Source organism: Puma concolor, chromosome E2 (assembly GCF_028749965.1).
Source record: "Puma concolor isolate L17-30 chromosome E2, mPumCon1.1.hap2, whole genome shotgun sequence".
Classification (NCBI taxonomy): Eukaryota; Metazoa; Chordata; class Mammalia; order Carnivora; family Felidae; genus Puma; species Puma concolor.
In genome coordinates, this window is record NC_141681.1 from 44,557,114 (window position 1) to 44,573,314 (window position 16,201).

Below are 16,201 nucleotides of genomic sequence, written 5' to 3' on the forward strand. Positions count from 1 at the left end.
CCGCGCGCGTCGGCCCCGGGCTCGCGCCGCCGCCGCCGCCGCCGCTGCCGCCGCCGCCGCGCGCGCGCAGCTCAAGTAAAGGAGGAAAAAAAGGGGGAAAAAATAGAAAGCAGCGGCGGCTGCAGCAGCGATCCGCCGCCGGACTGGGCCAGGCCGGGCGGCGGACGCGCGAGCCGGCGATCCAGGGGAGAGGCGGCAGCCATCCAGGGCGGGCCGGGTTAAAAAAAAAGTCGCGGCGGCGGCGGCGGCTGCTCAGGGAAGGAGGCCTGAGGGCCGCGTGCAGCGGGCGGGGGGCGGCCGCGCTGCGTCCCGGAGCCGGGAGCCGCCGGGAGCCGGAGGGCGGGCGGGCGGAGGCGGCGGCGGCGGCTGCAGGAGCAGCGGCGGCGGCGGCGGCGGCGGCGGCATCTCCTCCTCACATGACCCCACTGTTTGTCCCCGTGATCAGCGCGAGCGGCTCCCGTGTCTCCTCCGTCCCCTCCTGCCGCGCGGCGTGAGCGCCGGGCTCGGGGCCCCCCCGGCCGCCCGCCCCCTCCCCTCCCTCCCCTCCCCTCCCCTCCCCCCCCCGGGCCCCGCGCCCCCCCCGCCCCCACCCCCCCCATGGACATGCTGGACCCGGGTCTGGATCCCGCTGCCTCGGCCACCGCTGCTGCCGCCGCCAGGTAAGAATGCCGGACCGGTCCGTGCCCCCGCGCGCCCCGGTCCCGGCCCTTCGGCCTGGCGACCGGGCCGCCATGATCCCGAGCGGCCGCCGGGCCCAGCTCAAAATGGAGGCCGCGAGGGAGGGGGGCCCCGCGCTAATACCATGGGTCCCGGGTCCTAGCGGTATCCCAGCTCCAGACCGGGCTGGGCGGGACGGGGGCCGTGCACCTGGGCAAAGGGGCGGGGGCGGCCCTGACCCCCTCTCCTTCCCGTCCTCCTCGCAGTCACGACAAGGGACCCGAGGCAGAGGAGGGCGTCGAGCTGCAGGAAGGTGAGTACTCGAGGGGCCCACCGGGTCTGCGGCCTGAGCCCGGGGAGGGGACTGGGGGCGCCTAGGCCGCGTGACCACTGACCATCCCCCCCCCCCCCCGACCGCAGGCGGGGACGGCCCTGGGGCGGAGGAGCAGACGGCGGTGGCCATCGCCAGCGTCCAGCAGGCGGCGTTTGGCGACCACAACATCCAGTACCAGTTCCGCACAGAGAATAATGGAGGACAGGTGAGGCTCCGGGCCGGGAGCCCGCGGGCAAGTGTAGTGTTGAGCTGAGGGTCCAGAGGGCGAGCTGGGAGGGGCGCGGACCTGGCCCCTGCCGGGACCCTAGAACCCATCTCGCCGCTTTGCTGCCCCCTGCAGGTGACGTACCGCGTAGTCCAGGTGACTGATGGTCAGCTGGATGGCCAGGGCGACACGGCTGGCGCCGTCAGCGTTGTGTCTACGGCTGCCTTCGCTGGGGGTCAGCAGGCTGTGACCCAGGTGGGTGTGGATGGGGCAGCCCAACGTCCTGGCCCCACTGCTGCATCTGTGCCCCCAGGTCCCGCAGCACCCTTCCCACTGGTAGGTGCCCACAACCCCTGGGGGGATGGAGAGGGGACAGTAACTCTCTTCTTGGGGATCCCCAGGGAGTGGGGCAGGTGGGACACAGATGCTGCCTTTAGACCCGTTGCGTTGTGTGGGTCACATCCCTGTTCTGCAAGATGAAATTTGGGTCAGGAGTTTTGAAATGTCATTTTTTTGTTGTTGTTTTCTGTAAAAGGGGGATGAGAGTAACAGGAAAGACTCTTAGAGGTAAAAATGAATCAACCCATCAGGTGATCACTGAGTATCTGCTGAGTTCCGGAGCTAGGAGACAGAGTGGAGTGGCACACAGGGGTTTTCCGTTCGCCATAGAATGCAGTGAATGTCAGACACAGCAACACGGGAGCGGGTTGGGGAACAAAGATGGCTAAGGGTGGCCTCTGTGTCCTCCTACTCCCCAGGCCGTAATCCAAAATCCCTTCAGCAATGGCGGCAGCCCTGCAGCTGAGGCTGTCAGTGGGGAGGCACGCTTTGCCTATTTCCCAGCATCCAGTGTGGGAGATACCACAGCTGTATCCGTACAGACCACAGACCAGAGCTTGCAGGCCGGAGGTAAAGGGAGGAAGGGGCCAGGGCGGAAGGCAGGGGAGGCAGCAGGCCTAGCAGGGAGGGAAGCCCCCTAACCAGTTCTCACTGCCCCCCAGTTTTTGCACTAACCCCTGCTTTCGCTGCAGGCCAGTTCTATGTCATGATGACGCCACAGGACGTGCTTCAGACAGGAACACAGAGGACAATTGCACCTCGGACACACCCCTACTCCCCGTACGTGCAGGAGACCTGTTCCCAGGAGCAGGGGACCCTGGGAGGGCCTGGTGTGAGAGGGCCAAAGAAAGGGAAGGTTTTCTGGAATGGGAGCCAGGTAGTTGAGCACACGGCAGGCAGTCAGTATGTGTTTTTGGTCTGTCTCTGCTTCTTGAGTATAAGGGAATTACCGTTTTTCTATTTCTGCATAAGACTTTATTTTACACAGCTGATTCTCAAGTCTGACTCTTTAGTAGATGTTTAGGCAAACGGTACCTGAGATAACACGTGCCCGTCTTTTTCCTTTTCTAGGAAAATTGACGGAACCAGAACACCACGGGATGAAAGAAGGAGGGCCCAGCACAACGAAGGTAAGGCCGGGGTGGAGTTTCTGGGTCTCACAGGCACGGCCAGGCCTGGTGCTTGGTGTCACAGATCAGCGACGTGCTAGAAGTGCACAAAAGGTGTTCGTTGAATGCCGGAAGAGTAGAAACAGGTGGAAGATCGTTGTCAGGAACAGACAGGCAGGAGGTGTGAATTGGAATGTGTTTTGTCATCTTGGTTAGTGATCTCGAATTAACGGTCAGCATCTGAAATGGCGTGTTTCACATTCACATACGGATTTCCTGCCTGTTGAAAACTCGAGTTGATTTGATGCCCCTAGAACTATCTTTCCATTGGTGGCTGTCATTGACCTCAAGTCCCTCATTCCCCTGCCTACCTGACTTCCAGAAGCTGTGCCTGTGGCTGGCCAAGGCTGGGGCATCGTGCCTTTTGTAAACACCAAAGCCCACCCTACGGTCATTTTGGCCCTTTATGATGTCCCCTAGTTCCCCACCCTGAGCCCTGCCTGCCCCCAGTCCGTAGCCACTGTCATGGACGTGGTCACATGCAAGTCCAGGGGAACATTTATGTCTTGACGGTTGTCTCTCAGCAAATGTTTCCTGAAGGTGGATTCTGGGCTGGGTGGCAAGCACGTCCCCCCCCCCCCCGCCCCCCACCCTGTGCCAGGTCTGGAGCCCGGTCTGCAGTGTCAAGGAGGCTGGATGGAGTTCAGGCTGGTTTCTTCCCCAGAGAGATGGCCTTTAGGAGTGCGTGTCAGGCAGAGGGCAACGCAGGCTGGAGGGCAGGCAGAGTGGCCTGCAGCTGCTTCGGGGAGTGCTGGTGTGGTCATAGCAGAGGTTCCATGCGGAGTGCTTGGGGGCGGGGGACCGGGGAGGACTAAGGAGGGCCTTGAATGTCAGGCGAGGCCCTGAGACTCCCCACGGTGTTCAGCTGGGTTTGGGCCTTTGTACCTGTGATCGGAGCAGCTCATTGAGCTTGGCGTTGAGCATATCTGTACCATGTATATGCCTGTGTTTTAGGCCCTCGGGTACAGTGGATGATAGAAGAGATGAGGTCTTGGCTCTCCCGGTGTCCGTTCTGGTGGGAGAGACAGAAGTCACCCAAAGCTGCGGTGTGCCGTGAGGTAGCGTAAATCACGACTAGGAACATAAAGCTGCATGGGAGGTTGGAGGGTAACGGAGACAGCGTGCTCCATAGGCCCCTCTGAGAGGTGACATTTGAGCAGAGGCCTGAATGGGCCAGCCAGGTGCCTGAGGATGCTTAAGTGCAGACGCCCAGGCCGAAGCCAGAACAGACTTGGTGTCTTTGAAGAAGAGCAGGAGTCCGAGAAGGAAAGAGGAAGTTGGAGTTTCAGGAGGGCTGTCCGGGACCGGGGTCACGCAGGGCCTTGTAAGAGGCCCTCCCAGCATCCCTGCTCCCGGGTTTTTATTCCAGCCAGCAGAGGGGTTTGTGTATGGACGCTGGATGGCAAGGGTGATGGGACACCGGGGGCCGGGAGCATAGGAGGTAATTGCAGATGTTGACTCGGGATAGGACAGGGCATGAGGTAGGGGAGCGCGTTGGGGAGATGATTCCAAGGCTGGAGAGTCAGGGCTTCACGATGGCATCAGGTCACTTTGTAGGGAAGGGGCAGGTCTGAGCTTGGTTTGGGCTGCGGTGTGTCTGAGGGGCCTCCAGTAGGATCCCAGGCAGTCGTGGCCCTGCTGCTTACTGGCTGCGTGACGCGAGGCTGCTTCTCAGTGTCTGTGCCTGTTCGGTGTTGTGTAGAATGGTGCCCGCGCGGCTCCCCCAGACACTCATGGTGACTTCAGCCAGTACAGACACACGAGCCCCCCCAGCAGCGCGGTGTGCCGCCTGGTAAGGCTGCACCAGTGACTCGGGGATACCATCCAGCCACCCTCCACCCCACTCGTCACTCTCTGCCTCTCACTAGGTTGGTCTAGCTGCAAAGTCGTGAATCTTTCTCGTCCTACGAAAAACCGTCTCTCTCATAACCCTGTCTTTCTCCAGCTGCATCCTGTTCTCTCCTGACCTGCACAGTATTTGACCCACCCTCTGCCCATCCTCCCTGTACCCTTGGCAGTCTGGCTCATTTCTCTACCAAAAGACGTCCATCTAAGGTCACTCAGGATGACCTCATTGCCAAATCCACTGGCTTCCTTTCCTGTCTGTGCTCCAAGCATCTGACCCTGCCTGTTCTCCTTCTTTCGGGAATGTTCCCTTCTGCTCTACCCGCTCTGGTTTTTCTGCACTCTCTGCTTTTCCTTCCCAGCCTGTTCCTCAGAGCATAGCATCCCAGTAGCTCCGGGAAGCATGTTCACGGTCTCTATCTCCAGGGCTGTCCTCTCAAGGTTCTGAACAAGTGGGTCAGAGGGAGGCCCAGGAGTCTGTATTTCAACAAGTTACCCAGGTGATTCTTCCCATTGGGCAGGGGTGGGAAACTGCTTTGACTGATGGTTTCCGTTGAGGTCTCGCCCCTCTTCTGTTGGCCTCAGGAGAGTTGAAACATTAGGCCCAGGGATGGTCAGTATCCCCAAAGCCTTATCCCCTACTGTAGGTGTCGATCGTTTCTCCAGAAAAGAGTATGTGACTTGGACAAGATGAGAACCACTCTTCAGTGTCCTCCCAGCCCCCCCCCCCCCCCCCCCCCCCGCCAACGCCCCGGCCCTGGCTGTGTGCCAAGCTGTCTCTATTCCATTCTTCTCTCTTGATCTCCAGACCCATAGTTTGAGCTGCCCATTCAAAATCTTCATTTCTGGATGTCCTAGAGACCCCCCTTCGTACTCAACTTGTCCAAAACAGAGCCTGCCGTCTCCCCTCCCCAAAGGCTCCCAGGCAACATTTCTCTTTCCAGAGCGGCATAAGGCTCCCCTGTGGTAATTACCCAAGCTGGAACCGAATGCCAGGGCCACTGTGCACTCTGCCCCCTTCTCCTTCCCTCATGTCTGCGAACCCTGAGATCCTGTGCCAAAGCGGACTTCAAATCAGATTCTCTTTCTCCTTTTTCCCTCTTTTCCCCCGTTTCTTGGAACCACAGGAGCCTGTCTCCAGGCCCCACGGGAAACTGGGTCCTGCGGGTCCTGCCTGAGGGTGGCCCGTGCAGTGCCAGCCCACTGCAGCCATGTCAGACTTTGGGTCCCCTGTTGCCCGGATCCTCTGAGGAGCCAGAAATCCAGATCTCTGTGTGAAATCTGGTTTTTAAATGCCGGATGGGATTGCTTTTTTTTATTTCGTTAGTTCCTACTCTTAATGTTGTTAATTCGTTCCATCTATTTACTTTGGATTTAATTTGTTTGGGGGTTTTTCCCTAGCCTTTTAAGATGATTTAAACCTTTCTTTTTTCCTAGCACAGGCCCTTCTGGTTGCAAATTTCACTCCACTGCTGCTTCAGCTGCATCCCATTTGGATACATTGGTTTTCATTATCGTTCAGTTTAAAATATTTTCCAGTTTTCCTTACGATTTCTTCTTAACTTCCAATCGTGTGCGTTTTCTGGGTAATTTTTTTGTTTCTGATTTCTAGTTTAGTTCTGTTCTCATTAGAAACATACTCTTATTATATAATTTCAGTGCCCTGAAATTTGTCGAGCCTTACTTTATGGTCCTGAACGTGGTCTGTCTTGTGAAAGTTTGCATGTGTACTTGAAGAGAATGTATCTGCTGCTGTTGTGTGGAGTGTTTCCTCGGTCAGCGAGGTCAAGTTGGCTGACACTGCTCAGGTTTTCTGTGCTGACTTTTTTGTCTACTTGTTCTATCAGTTACTGAGAGAGGAGTGTTAGCGTCTCCAATTGTATCTGTGAATTTGCCCATTTCTCCCCCCAGTCCTGGCAGGTTTTTCTCCTGAATTGTTTTCAACGTCGTATGGGCGTAACTTCCGTAGAACGGATGTGGCCTTGGTCTTAATGGTCTTCCACCATTTTAAATGTGCCAAGATGGTCTTCCTGAGCCACAGGCCTCACCACCTCACCACCTGCTTGATGAAGGGGCCTACACTCAAGGGCCTGGGCCCATAAACAGGGCATTCAAGGCCTTACAACCTGGCCTTTCCTACACCCTGCCCCACCGTATCTGCCCCCCCCCCCCCAAGTATTGCCATGTCGCCATTTCTGAATTTTTCACACCTGTCTACCTAATGCCCCTGTCCTCAGAAACCAGCCCAAACGTTCCCTCACCGAGTCTTTTCTCTAAAGGTCCACCACGCCCCACCCCCATGCAGAGATCGTTGCCTCACGCTGGCATTCCCCAGGCCCTCGGTACAATCCTCGATGCAGCACATCCGCGGTGTCAGTACCCCCCATTGACGCACATCTCAGGGATGCTGTGGGCACCAGCAGGGCAGAGATGGAGTCCACCATAGACTCTGGCCTCGCAGGGCACCCTGCACACGGTAGCGCAAGCAGAACGATTTAAAGAAGGAAACGCAAACTGGAAAAGCTGTGCCCGGCCCCCCATCCCTGCCCCCTGGTGGCTGGAAGGGAGGAGTCCACGTAAGGTGGGGCCGCAGCATGGTGCCCGGGCTCGAGCTCGCCAGGCTGCGCGAGGAGAGACCAGGAAGGGGAGGAGCCACCTGCTGTGGAGTGGAGCGTGCTGTGGGGGCCGGGGGGCGGGGGGCGGCGCCGCCAGGCCCGGGCTGGACTCTGGGCTCCGCTGTGGTCTTTTGGCCACGGAGTTCCCAGACCATAGGACATGGCCGTCCTCCATGGGGAGGTGCAGGTCTCTCCCTGGGACCCAGGTATTGTGCACTCACACCAGAGCCAGGGTGGGGCAAAGTGCGGTGCCGGGCACGTTCTCAGCAAGGCGTTGGGGAACTCTTGTGGAAAGACGGGAGAGTCCATGTAGGAGGGCGCCCTCACCCAGGCTACGGTGGGGAGCACTCGGACGTGGAGAAAGGCTGGTTGGCAGTGAGCAGACAAAGCCAAGAGCCGGCGGTGGGATTTGCCTGTTCGTGGCCGGGCGTGTTCTTTGAGAGAACAGCAGGGTCAAGGGGAGGAACCAGCCTCAGAGGCTGTGAGGAGTAATGGGTGTGATTCCGGCCCACCCTCCTTTCTCACTCCCCCACCCCCGACCCCCTCTGTAAACTCCTGTCAGCACCGCCCAGCCTGGAGACCATACTCCTTTGCCTTCCTCTCCAAATCCCTCCTCCAGGCTTCATCTCCTCAGCAAACACCGACGGCTTTTGTCTGTGGTCTGTCCTGGCAGGAGGGATGAGGGTGTGTGATAGTTGTGGGTTGACGGAGGCTTTCTTGTGTGTCCACACCAGCGCCTAGTATTGTGCTTGGAAGGTAAGGAAGATTCTGGCACAGCTTTGCTTCGGGAGGCCCTGAAGTGGGGTCTCGGGCTTCAGCGCAGGCCGCCCCCAGGCAGCTGTTAGAAGGCCCTGAAGTGAGCCAGAGGGAGGAACTGGAGAGAAGGCGCAGGCCCCAGCTGAATGGGGTAGCTGCCACTCAAGTCAGCTGACAGCTTGGGTGAGGTTGCCGAGTTTTACAGAGTAAAAATCACGAATCTGGAATTTTTCAGGTGAAACCTTCCATTAGTTTGCCAGCCCTGGCCTTCGAGGTAGGGTTCACATCCTTTGCAGGCCCCTGCGAGCCGCTCATGCCAGCTGGGGGGGCTTGGGACTCGCTGCCAGGGCTCTGGAGAAGGATTTTAGCCGGGGGTGGGATGCGGTCGGACTGATTGTAGAGATGAAGAGAAAACAAAATTACGGAGCCCAAAGCTCTAGGGAGTATGGAAAAATCAAACGCCCCTGCTCTGGGGGACCCGCGAGGGGTACTTGGGTCCCGTGTAAAGGAGCTCTGGCCCATTCTTGCCTCCCAGGCACACAAGCCACAACTCCATTTCTCAAGATGCCAACTATTACGTGAAATTTCTTAATTTGAATCTTGGCTCAGATTTTTAGAATCTGCCGGGCGGGGGTGCGGGTGGGTAGAGGGGAGACTCTGTTCCTCTTGAGAAGCGGGGCGCGGGTGCCTGCGTTCGGGTCTCGGAACATCAGCGTCAGGGAGTGAGCCGCCCGAAGCTCCGCTGGCACGGCCGTGGACACTGCTGTTGCTCTTACAGTGGAGCGGAGGCGGAGGGACAAGATCAACAACTGGATCGTCCAGCTTTCAAAAATCATTCCAGATTGTAATGCGGACAACAGCAAGACGGGAGCGGTGAGTGCCCCCCGGCCCTCCAGCTCCCCGCGCTGCCGTGGGCCAGGCCCCCAGCCCCTGCGACGAAGTCTGCCTGACCTGGCCCCCGGGCACAGGCCCTGTCCCGGGTGAGCCGGGGGGCGGCGCTCACCGGCGCTCTCGCCCACCCCCCAGAGTAAAGGAGGGATCCTGTCAAAGGCCTGTGACTATATCCGGGAGCTGCGCCAGACCAACCAGCGCATGCAGGAGACCTTCAAGGAGGCCGAGAGGCTGCAGATGGACAATGAGCTCCTGAGGCAACAGGTGAGGGCCGGGCCGGGCCGGGGCAGTGGGGGGGTAGGGGAGCCGGGGCAGGGGCGGGGAGCCAGCCCCTGGCTCCTCGTGCCCTGTCGTGTGTGCCAGATCGAGGAGCTGAAGAACGAGAACGCCGTGCTTCGTGCCCAGCTGCAGCAGCACAACCTGGAGATGGTGGGCGAGAGCACGCGGCAGTGACACCCGCCCCGCCGCGCGGCGGGGGCTCCTCCGGCCGCCGCCGCCCCTTCCCCAGCCCTTAGCACAGAGAGGGACAGACGCCCCTCCCCCAGCTGCGTTTTTTTATAGTAGATTTTTAACAAAACGGGGAGAAATAATGCATTTCTGTGGATAAGCGCCCACCGCTCTCCTCAACTTGGGAAATGATCTCCTCCCTCCCCCTCCTGTCTGTCTCCCTCCTCCGGCCCCCACGGAGCCCCAGCACTTCTAGTGGTCTCGCCTGGAGGCAAGAGGGAGGAGGACGGAGCCCTGCCATATCCCGCTGCCTCCTTGGTCTCTAGAGGTACTGAGACAGGGTGCTTTCGGGAAGGAGGGGAGACTTTAGGGGGGCCAGCCCCGGGGCCTGGACCTAAGCAGGGAGGCCATGTCCCACCCCACCTCTTGTTTCTGGATCCCTGCTCCCCTTTGAGTGTGTGTGTGTGTTTTAATTTTCTTTATGGAAAAGTGGACAAAAAAATAGAGAGAGAGAGAGAGAGAGGTATTTAACTGCAATAAACTGGCCCCATGTGGCCCCGCCTTGTCTGTTTGTGTATCTGTCCATCTCGGGTTTGGGGAGGGGGGGGCCTGGGGTCTGCAGAACTCCATGTTGTGTTCGTGGCTGTGTGCCCCTCCCTGCCATCCTGTACCCCCTGGTACCCAGTCTGTCAGCTGGATGGTGGAGAAATTAAGGAACGGATATCCTCTTTGAGGCCCCAGGTGTGCATGTGTGGTGTGAAGGCAGGAGGTGCCAGGGTCAAGGACACGTCCCATGTTTTTGGAGGAGAGGCTGGGGTCTCTCCTGTCATCCGTTCTAAAAATAGGACTGGCTCCTGACCCTGACCTTAGGGGTTGAAGCCCTCCCCTCTGCACCAGCCAATGGTGGGGCCTGGCCTTGAGCCCCCCCACCCCCAGGAAGGGCAGATGGCCAGGAAGCCAGGCTTGGCCCGTCAGCCTGTCGCCTCACACTGTGGCTCTGGCGCCTGTACTGTGACCCCTGCCCCGGCTGATGACGAAACCTGGCCTGAGCGGAGACGCGGCGATGCCTGGCGGTGCCGGTGCCGGGGGACGCTGCCATGTCTCCCTGTGGGTGGCCGCACAGCCCTTGACTCCACTTCGGCCCCACCCCCCATGCCGCTCCAGGGAGCCGGGCCTGCCAGCCTCGTCACCTCACCGAGCTCTCCGGTCCCATCCTGAATGTTCCTACCTGGTGTTCCCTCTGACAGGGTTCCCTCTGACAGCCCCGTCCCCTCCGCCGAGTGAAGGCGTGTGGGGCAGGAAGAGCCTAACGTGGACCGAATCGGGGGGCAGGTGGCAGGGAACAGCCTTCGCCTCCCGGCCCCCACACGCCCCACTTTTGTGGTTTTGAGTGGGCCTCAGCGGCAGCTCAGACCCAGAAAGGGTGTCCGTTCCTTGGCAGCGTCGTCTGTAGGCTCTTCTGCCGGAGTTGACCCTGAACAGTCCTAGAGTGAGTCAGGGAGGCGGCATGGCTAAAGGCCTGTCTGCCGAGTCAAGGTTGGTAGTTCCCAGGGCCGTATGCCCGCAAAGACGGCCCAAGTGAGTAGGAGGGAGGTGGCCCCAGGCAGGCAGCCCAGGTTCGTCTCCATCCGGTGACCTGCTGGAGGACCAGCTCGCCCAAAAAAGGCCCAGCTGTGCAGCGTTGGCCATCGTCTGTGGTTTGGCTGCTCCCACCGCGGCCGGTTTCAAGGTGCCAGGGGGATGTCCCGCGGCAGAGCTGGGATGAGATGCGCACCCTTCGCTCCGTGGAGCCAGTGTGAGCCGGGTCTAGCACGTCCCACTGTGGCCTGTGCTCGTGGGGAGGCAGGAAGGCCAAATGGTGAGAGCACGGGCCCCAGAGTCCGGCCGCTCAGGCCGGCCTAGCTCTTCTGACCACGTGCTCTTGGGCACTGCCCCGAGTCCGCCCTCAGTTCCCCCCTACAGAATGAAGAAAAGCAGCCTTGGGGTGGCCGTGGGCTCCTAGGAGGGAGCAGGGCCTGGGAAGCTAGGCCGCCGGGACCGGTGGCTAAGAAGGCAACGAGGGCCCCAAAGCACAGAGCAGAGCCCGACACAGGGCAGGCGGGAGCCGCGGGGGGCGGGCGGCAGAGGCCGAATGCAAAAGTGGGTCAGTACATCTGCTGGCGCATTGGATGCAGGCGTCTGATGGCAGCCGTTACTATCACTGCTGTCTCGAGGCCCAAAATTCTCGGGGACGTTCTGCAGATACATTTCCCAAGATTCAGAAAACCACATGCCTGCTGGGGGCTGGAGCCGACACAGATTCCTGCGTCTGGCCACCCCAGCGTTTCCTGCTAGAACCCGTGCACGTGTGAAGACCGCCTGAAGTGGTAGGAATTCTGCTGGACGCCCGAGGGGACCATAGTGACAGCCGGCCTCCCTGTGGATGAGGATATCGGGAAAGGGTGGAGAATAAGAGGTCACCTTCCTCCTACTCATCGAACTGTTCAACTTTGGGGCCAAAAGGAATTTTTTCTGAAGTCAACAGGGTGATGATGCTGTGTCAGGGAAAGTGTCTCCCAGGTGGCTGGCTAGAGGCTTGGGTCTGTGGCCCCGTCTGCCCCACCCCCTGGACACACCTCCGCTGGCTCAGGGTGACATAACACTGTTCCCTGTCGCTCTGTTCCCGCTTATCTCCCGTCTTGTCGGCGCCACCACCTTCTTGGAAATGAGTTGGGACAAAGGGGAGGGGGCTTAGTACCCCCGCCTCCCCCAGAAGGGCCCATAAAAGCAGCTGAAACGGGACCCCAGACACCACAGCAAGTCCCAAACCCGACAGCGGGACACAGCCAGACAACACGATGGCACTGAGCACACAGGTCCAGGCCGCCTGCCTCCTGCTCCTCCTCCTGGCCAGCCTGGCCAGTGGCTCAGCTCTCCCGCAAGAGGTGAGAGCCCAGGGGGCCTGGGCCCGGCACGGCGGCCGGGACCGGAGAGCCAGGCCCTGGGGTGGTGGGGGCACTGCTGAGGGCACCTGGTCCCCTTAGCACCGGGCAGAGCTCGGGGCAGGGACCGGGGTGGGGACGGCCGGCCGCCTGAAGTACAGAGATCGTGGCCTGAGGATCGGACTGGGGGCCCGAACTAGTTCCACAGTTACAGAGCACCTGCTCTGTGACAAGTCCTTTTCTAGTCAGTGGGGATCACGCAGCGAACAAGGTAGATGAGAGAAGAGTTTTGCTCTCGTGGAGCTTACGTCCCGGCCGGGGAATTCATCTGTGAACAGTTAAAACATAACCAGGATAACTGTCTCGTCAATGGGATCCTGAATAACAGAAGATGGTGATGGCAGCAGAGTGGCCACGAGGGGTGAGGGGAGGACTTCCGACGGGCCAGGGGCCGGGAGTCGAGCGGGATGGTTTGTGAGAAATGAAATTCGACCTGGGACCGGGTGACCTGGACCCTAAGAGAAGGGAGCGGTAAGCGAAGCCCCGGGCAGAGGACAGACGGGTGTCCGAGGATCGGAGGCTGTAGTAAGTGGAGAGGACGCTGCTTGGAGAGGAGACTGAGGGGCGGACTCCAAGTACTGACTTTCCTCCGCCTGTGAGCGCAGCTCTGCAGGCTAGTTTCTTTTAGCACACGCGCAGGCACTGGGGAGAGGGGCGGAGGGAGAGACTCTTGAGCGGGCGCCACGCTTTTAATCCGACCGATAAGGCGTGAGGAACGAACGGGATGGACGGGGCGAGACGCAGGGAGACTTGCTACAGGCGGGGGTGGCATCCAGGCCAGGGAGGGCGATGTCCCCAAGAAGAGAGAGAGGGAGACGGATCCGGGATGTCTGCAGGAAGAGCTGCCCGAGGGCGGGGGAGAAAAGGCCAGACAGCAAGGCCACTCCTGGGATACCAGCTGAGCCCCAGGACACCGACCACGCGGGGAGAAGCTGGTCTTTGGGGGCGAGTCTGAGAGCTCCACGTCCCCACCACCCTCACCACCCCTTCTGCTCCCACAGACAGGACAGCTCACGGACCTCCAACCCCAGGACACAGCGGCGGCCGAGGCGGGCTTGAAGGTGAGAGCACCTGCGAGTCCCTTCTGAGCCTCCCCGTCCCTTCCCTGCGCCCAAGCTCCGCTCACTCTCCCTTCCTCCCCGCAGCCTGTGCTCCAGAGGCTAAGGAGGCGAGACACCCACTTCCCCATCTGCATGTTCTGCTGCGGCTGCTGTAAAAAAGCAAAGTGTGGGATGTGCTGCAAGACGTAGAGCCTCCCCAGCCTGCCCCCGGACCTCCCTCCCCTCCGTATTTATTCCTGCTGCCCCCTGACTCTCAGTGAATAGACTTGGAATAAAATGGCTCGTTCTGTCTGTTGTTTTCCATCCCAGAGTGTCTGTTGCCCTTTCTCCCTGCCCCAGGCCCATGCCAGAGGCTGGTTCTGGCCCCTGTCTTGTAAGGGCCGGTACTCCGTGGGGTGTACCGGGTTCGTGCGTGCTGGGTTTGGCAAGGAGGCTTGGTGAAGGAAGTTTCTTCCCTGTTCTTCCCTCCCTTCCTCTCTTCAGAGGACCGAGAATTTACGTTGCTACAGCAGGGGCTGGAAGTTAAGCCAAGTTCTTCTCCTTGAAGTCTTCTTGAAACAGGGGTTACAACTTCAGATTCCCCACAAGGGTTCTCAAAGCAAGGTCTGGGGACTCCTCGCAGGGCTCCACAAGGTGGAAACTACGAAAACGTCACTTGTTTTTTTCTTTCACCTTCTTTGCGTCCCGGGCGTACAAGCTGTGTGACACGGGATGACCCCATGGCTCTGACGGTAATGAGCTGTGTGCTCATGTGCCCCTGTGCTTTAAAAGCGCCCCAATCTCGATTTCTCATACATTGAGCAGCCATAGATACCACCCATGTAAACAAGAGTTGTTTTGGAGTCCTCGAAGATTTTGCAGAACGAGTGAGGGGTGGTGGGCTTGTCTCAGAGGAGCACGTGGGAGGCTCTGTGATCTCAGTAAGGACACACGGCACGTGACCCACGTGGGAGAACGCCGTCCACCTCCATGAGGAACTGAGTTCCCTCCCGTTGTTCTTGGGACCATATCCCCCTCACTTTATCCCATTTCCCCACTGATAGAAACAGAGAAGATGCATTTCACTACCTTCCCAGCCTCTAAGAAAACATCAGCGCTAGCATGGTGATAAGGGGCCTTGGCCATTTGGGCCCAATGTTTCGTATCCATGGGGAGGCCTGGGTATCCAAGGGGGGACCGGGAAATGGCTATTGTGCCCAAAGATGGGCCAAACATGGCGAAATCTTCTTTTCGAGAGAAGGTGGCCATGCTTATTTTTATGTGAAATTTCCTGATTTTTTAAATATTGGCAGCTGATGAAAGGGATTTTATTTTTTGTAAACAACACTCTGTGAGCCCACCTAAACACAGCCAGGGAGCCAGATCGGTCCTGTACATTGCCACCCTCTACCTTCTGCCTTGGAAGCCATGAGAGGCTCGCCCTCTGGGAGTGATTTCCCTGAATGGAGACCGAAGGGTGGGAAGAGGAAGGTGAGGTAGACAGCTTGGTCTCCCATTAGCTGCAGGATCTCGCAGGCGTCTTCTCTCCACGGAAACCCCACCTCCTCATCTGAAAAAGGAGAAGCGTCTCTAGGCTTCGGTTCATCGGGTGATTTAGCTGCTCACGAGTTATGAGTTGAACTGTGTCCACCCCCCGCCACATTTAATTTTTTTTTAATGTTTATTTATTTTTGAGAGAGAGAGAGAGAAACTGAGCGCAAGCATGGGAGGGGCAGAGAGAGAGGGAGGCACAGAATGGGTAGCAGCCTCCAGGTTCTGAGCTGTCAGCACAGAGGCCGACTCGGCTCCAACTCACGAATCACGAGATGATGACCTGAGCCGAAGTCGGACGCTTAACCGACTGAGCCACCCAGGCACCACCCACCCCCACCCCCACATTTAAATGTTGAAGTCCTAAGTCCCAGGATTGTGACCCGATTTGGAAATAGGGTCTCTTTAGAGATAATCAAGTTAAAATGAGGTCAGTAGGGTGAACCCTAATCCAATAGGGCTAGTGTCCTTATGAAAAGCAGGGATTTGGACACAGAGGCCCGTATACGGGAAGAACGCCATGCGAACATGAAGACCGTCACCTAGGAGCCAAGGAGAGAAGCCTGGAGCAGATCCTTCCCCCCAGCGCCCAGGGTCGAGCCTGCCAACATCTTGACGTCAGACTGCAGCCTCCAGCCCCAGGAGACAATCAATTTCTGTTTTTTGAGCCACCCGGCATGCGGTGCTCTGTCACAGTAGCCTTACCACACCTGCCTGGTTTGGAAGGCTCGGCCGGACCAGAGCGGCGGCTCCCCCTTTAGACACTCTCAGGCTCCCCAGCACCCCACCCTCCTGTGGCCTGGAGACCCAGGACTGCAGATCTCAGCCTAGTGGCCAGGGCTCTCTGTGGAGGCACCTGCCTGTGCATCCTACCCGCCCCATGAGACAGCCTCCGGTGCACGCCTAAAGAGGAGCTGAACCCCCAAACGGCACAGGCACGCGACCCCAACGGGGTTGGTGTTGAGGCTGAAGGCTGTGACATATGAGTAGCCCAGGATCTCAGTGTCCTCCTCCGAAGCCCAGGCACCGGGCCCCTCTCTTCTCCGGGACCCAGGCGTTCAAGCCCCACCCCACTCTCAATGGGCCTTTGTCCCTGTCTGGGAAAGGCACGGGCAGAGTCTGACATCATGAAGCCTGAGGTGGGGGTGGGACTCCCCCTCCCCCTCTATCCAGCTTTCTCTGACTCCACACGCCTGGGTCTGAGGGATTTCCCTGCCCCTCACCCTCCCCACCCTGGCCGAGTTCTCCCTTGGGAGAAAGGACCTCCCCTCTCCCCACAAACTGCTCTGGCCTGAATGAGGACTGAGGATGCGCCAGTGTGACTGAACAGCTCCTGGTCAAACCATCACTACGCTTAATCGCGGCATCACC

The 16,201-nt window shown here is 59.1% G+C and overlaps 2 protein-coding genes across 3 annotated transcripts; both read left to right on the forward strand.

Annotated features, from left to right (window-relative positions):
* The first annotated feature begins 537 nt into the window (after positions 1-537).
* Positions 538-9,825, forward strand: USF2 (upstream transcription factor 2, c-fos interacting). Of its 2 annotated transcripts, none has more exons than XM_086691095.1 (10): positions 538-659; positions 924-970; positions 1,078-1,196; positions 1,332-1,451; positions 1,955-2,105; positions 2,228-2,315; positions 2,607-2,665; positions 8,699-8,793; positions 8,947-9,075; positions 9,175-9,825. In XM_086691095.1, the coding sequence occupies exons 1-10, from the start codon at positions 598-600 to the stop codon at positions 9,262-9,264; spliced, it is 960 nt and encodes a 319-aa protein (XP_086547221.1). In that variant the 5' UTR covers positions 538-597; the 3' UTR covers positions 9,265-9,825. The 2 variants fall into 2 exon arrangements, with proteins under 2 accessions (XP_086547221.1, XP_086547220.1); XM_086691094.1 differs by having other exon boundaries at positions 539-659; positions 1,332-1,532.
* A 2,095-nt stretch (positions 9,826-11,920) lies between these two features.
* On the forward strand, positions 11,921-13,591 carry HAMP (hepcidin antimicrobial peptide). The gene is made up of 3 exons (XM_025914594.2): positions 11,921-12,182; positions 13,241-13,300; positions 13,385-13,591. Exons 1-3 carry the CDS (start codon positions 12,096-12,098, stop codon positions 13,487-13,489), a joined length of 252 nt encoding a protein of 83 aa, XP_025770379.1. The 5' UTR covers positions 11,921-12,095; the 3' UTR covers positions 13,490-13,591.
* The last annotated feature ends 2,610 nt before the right edge of the window (positions 13,592-16,201 follow it).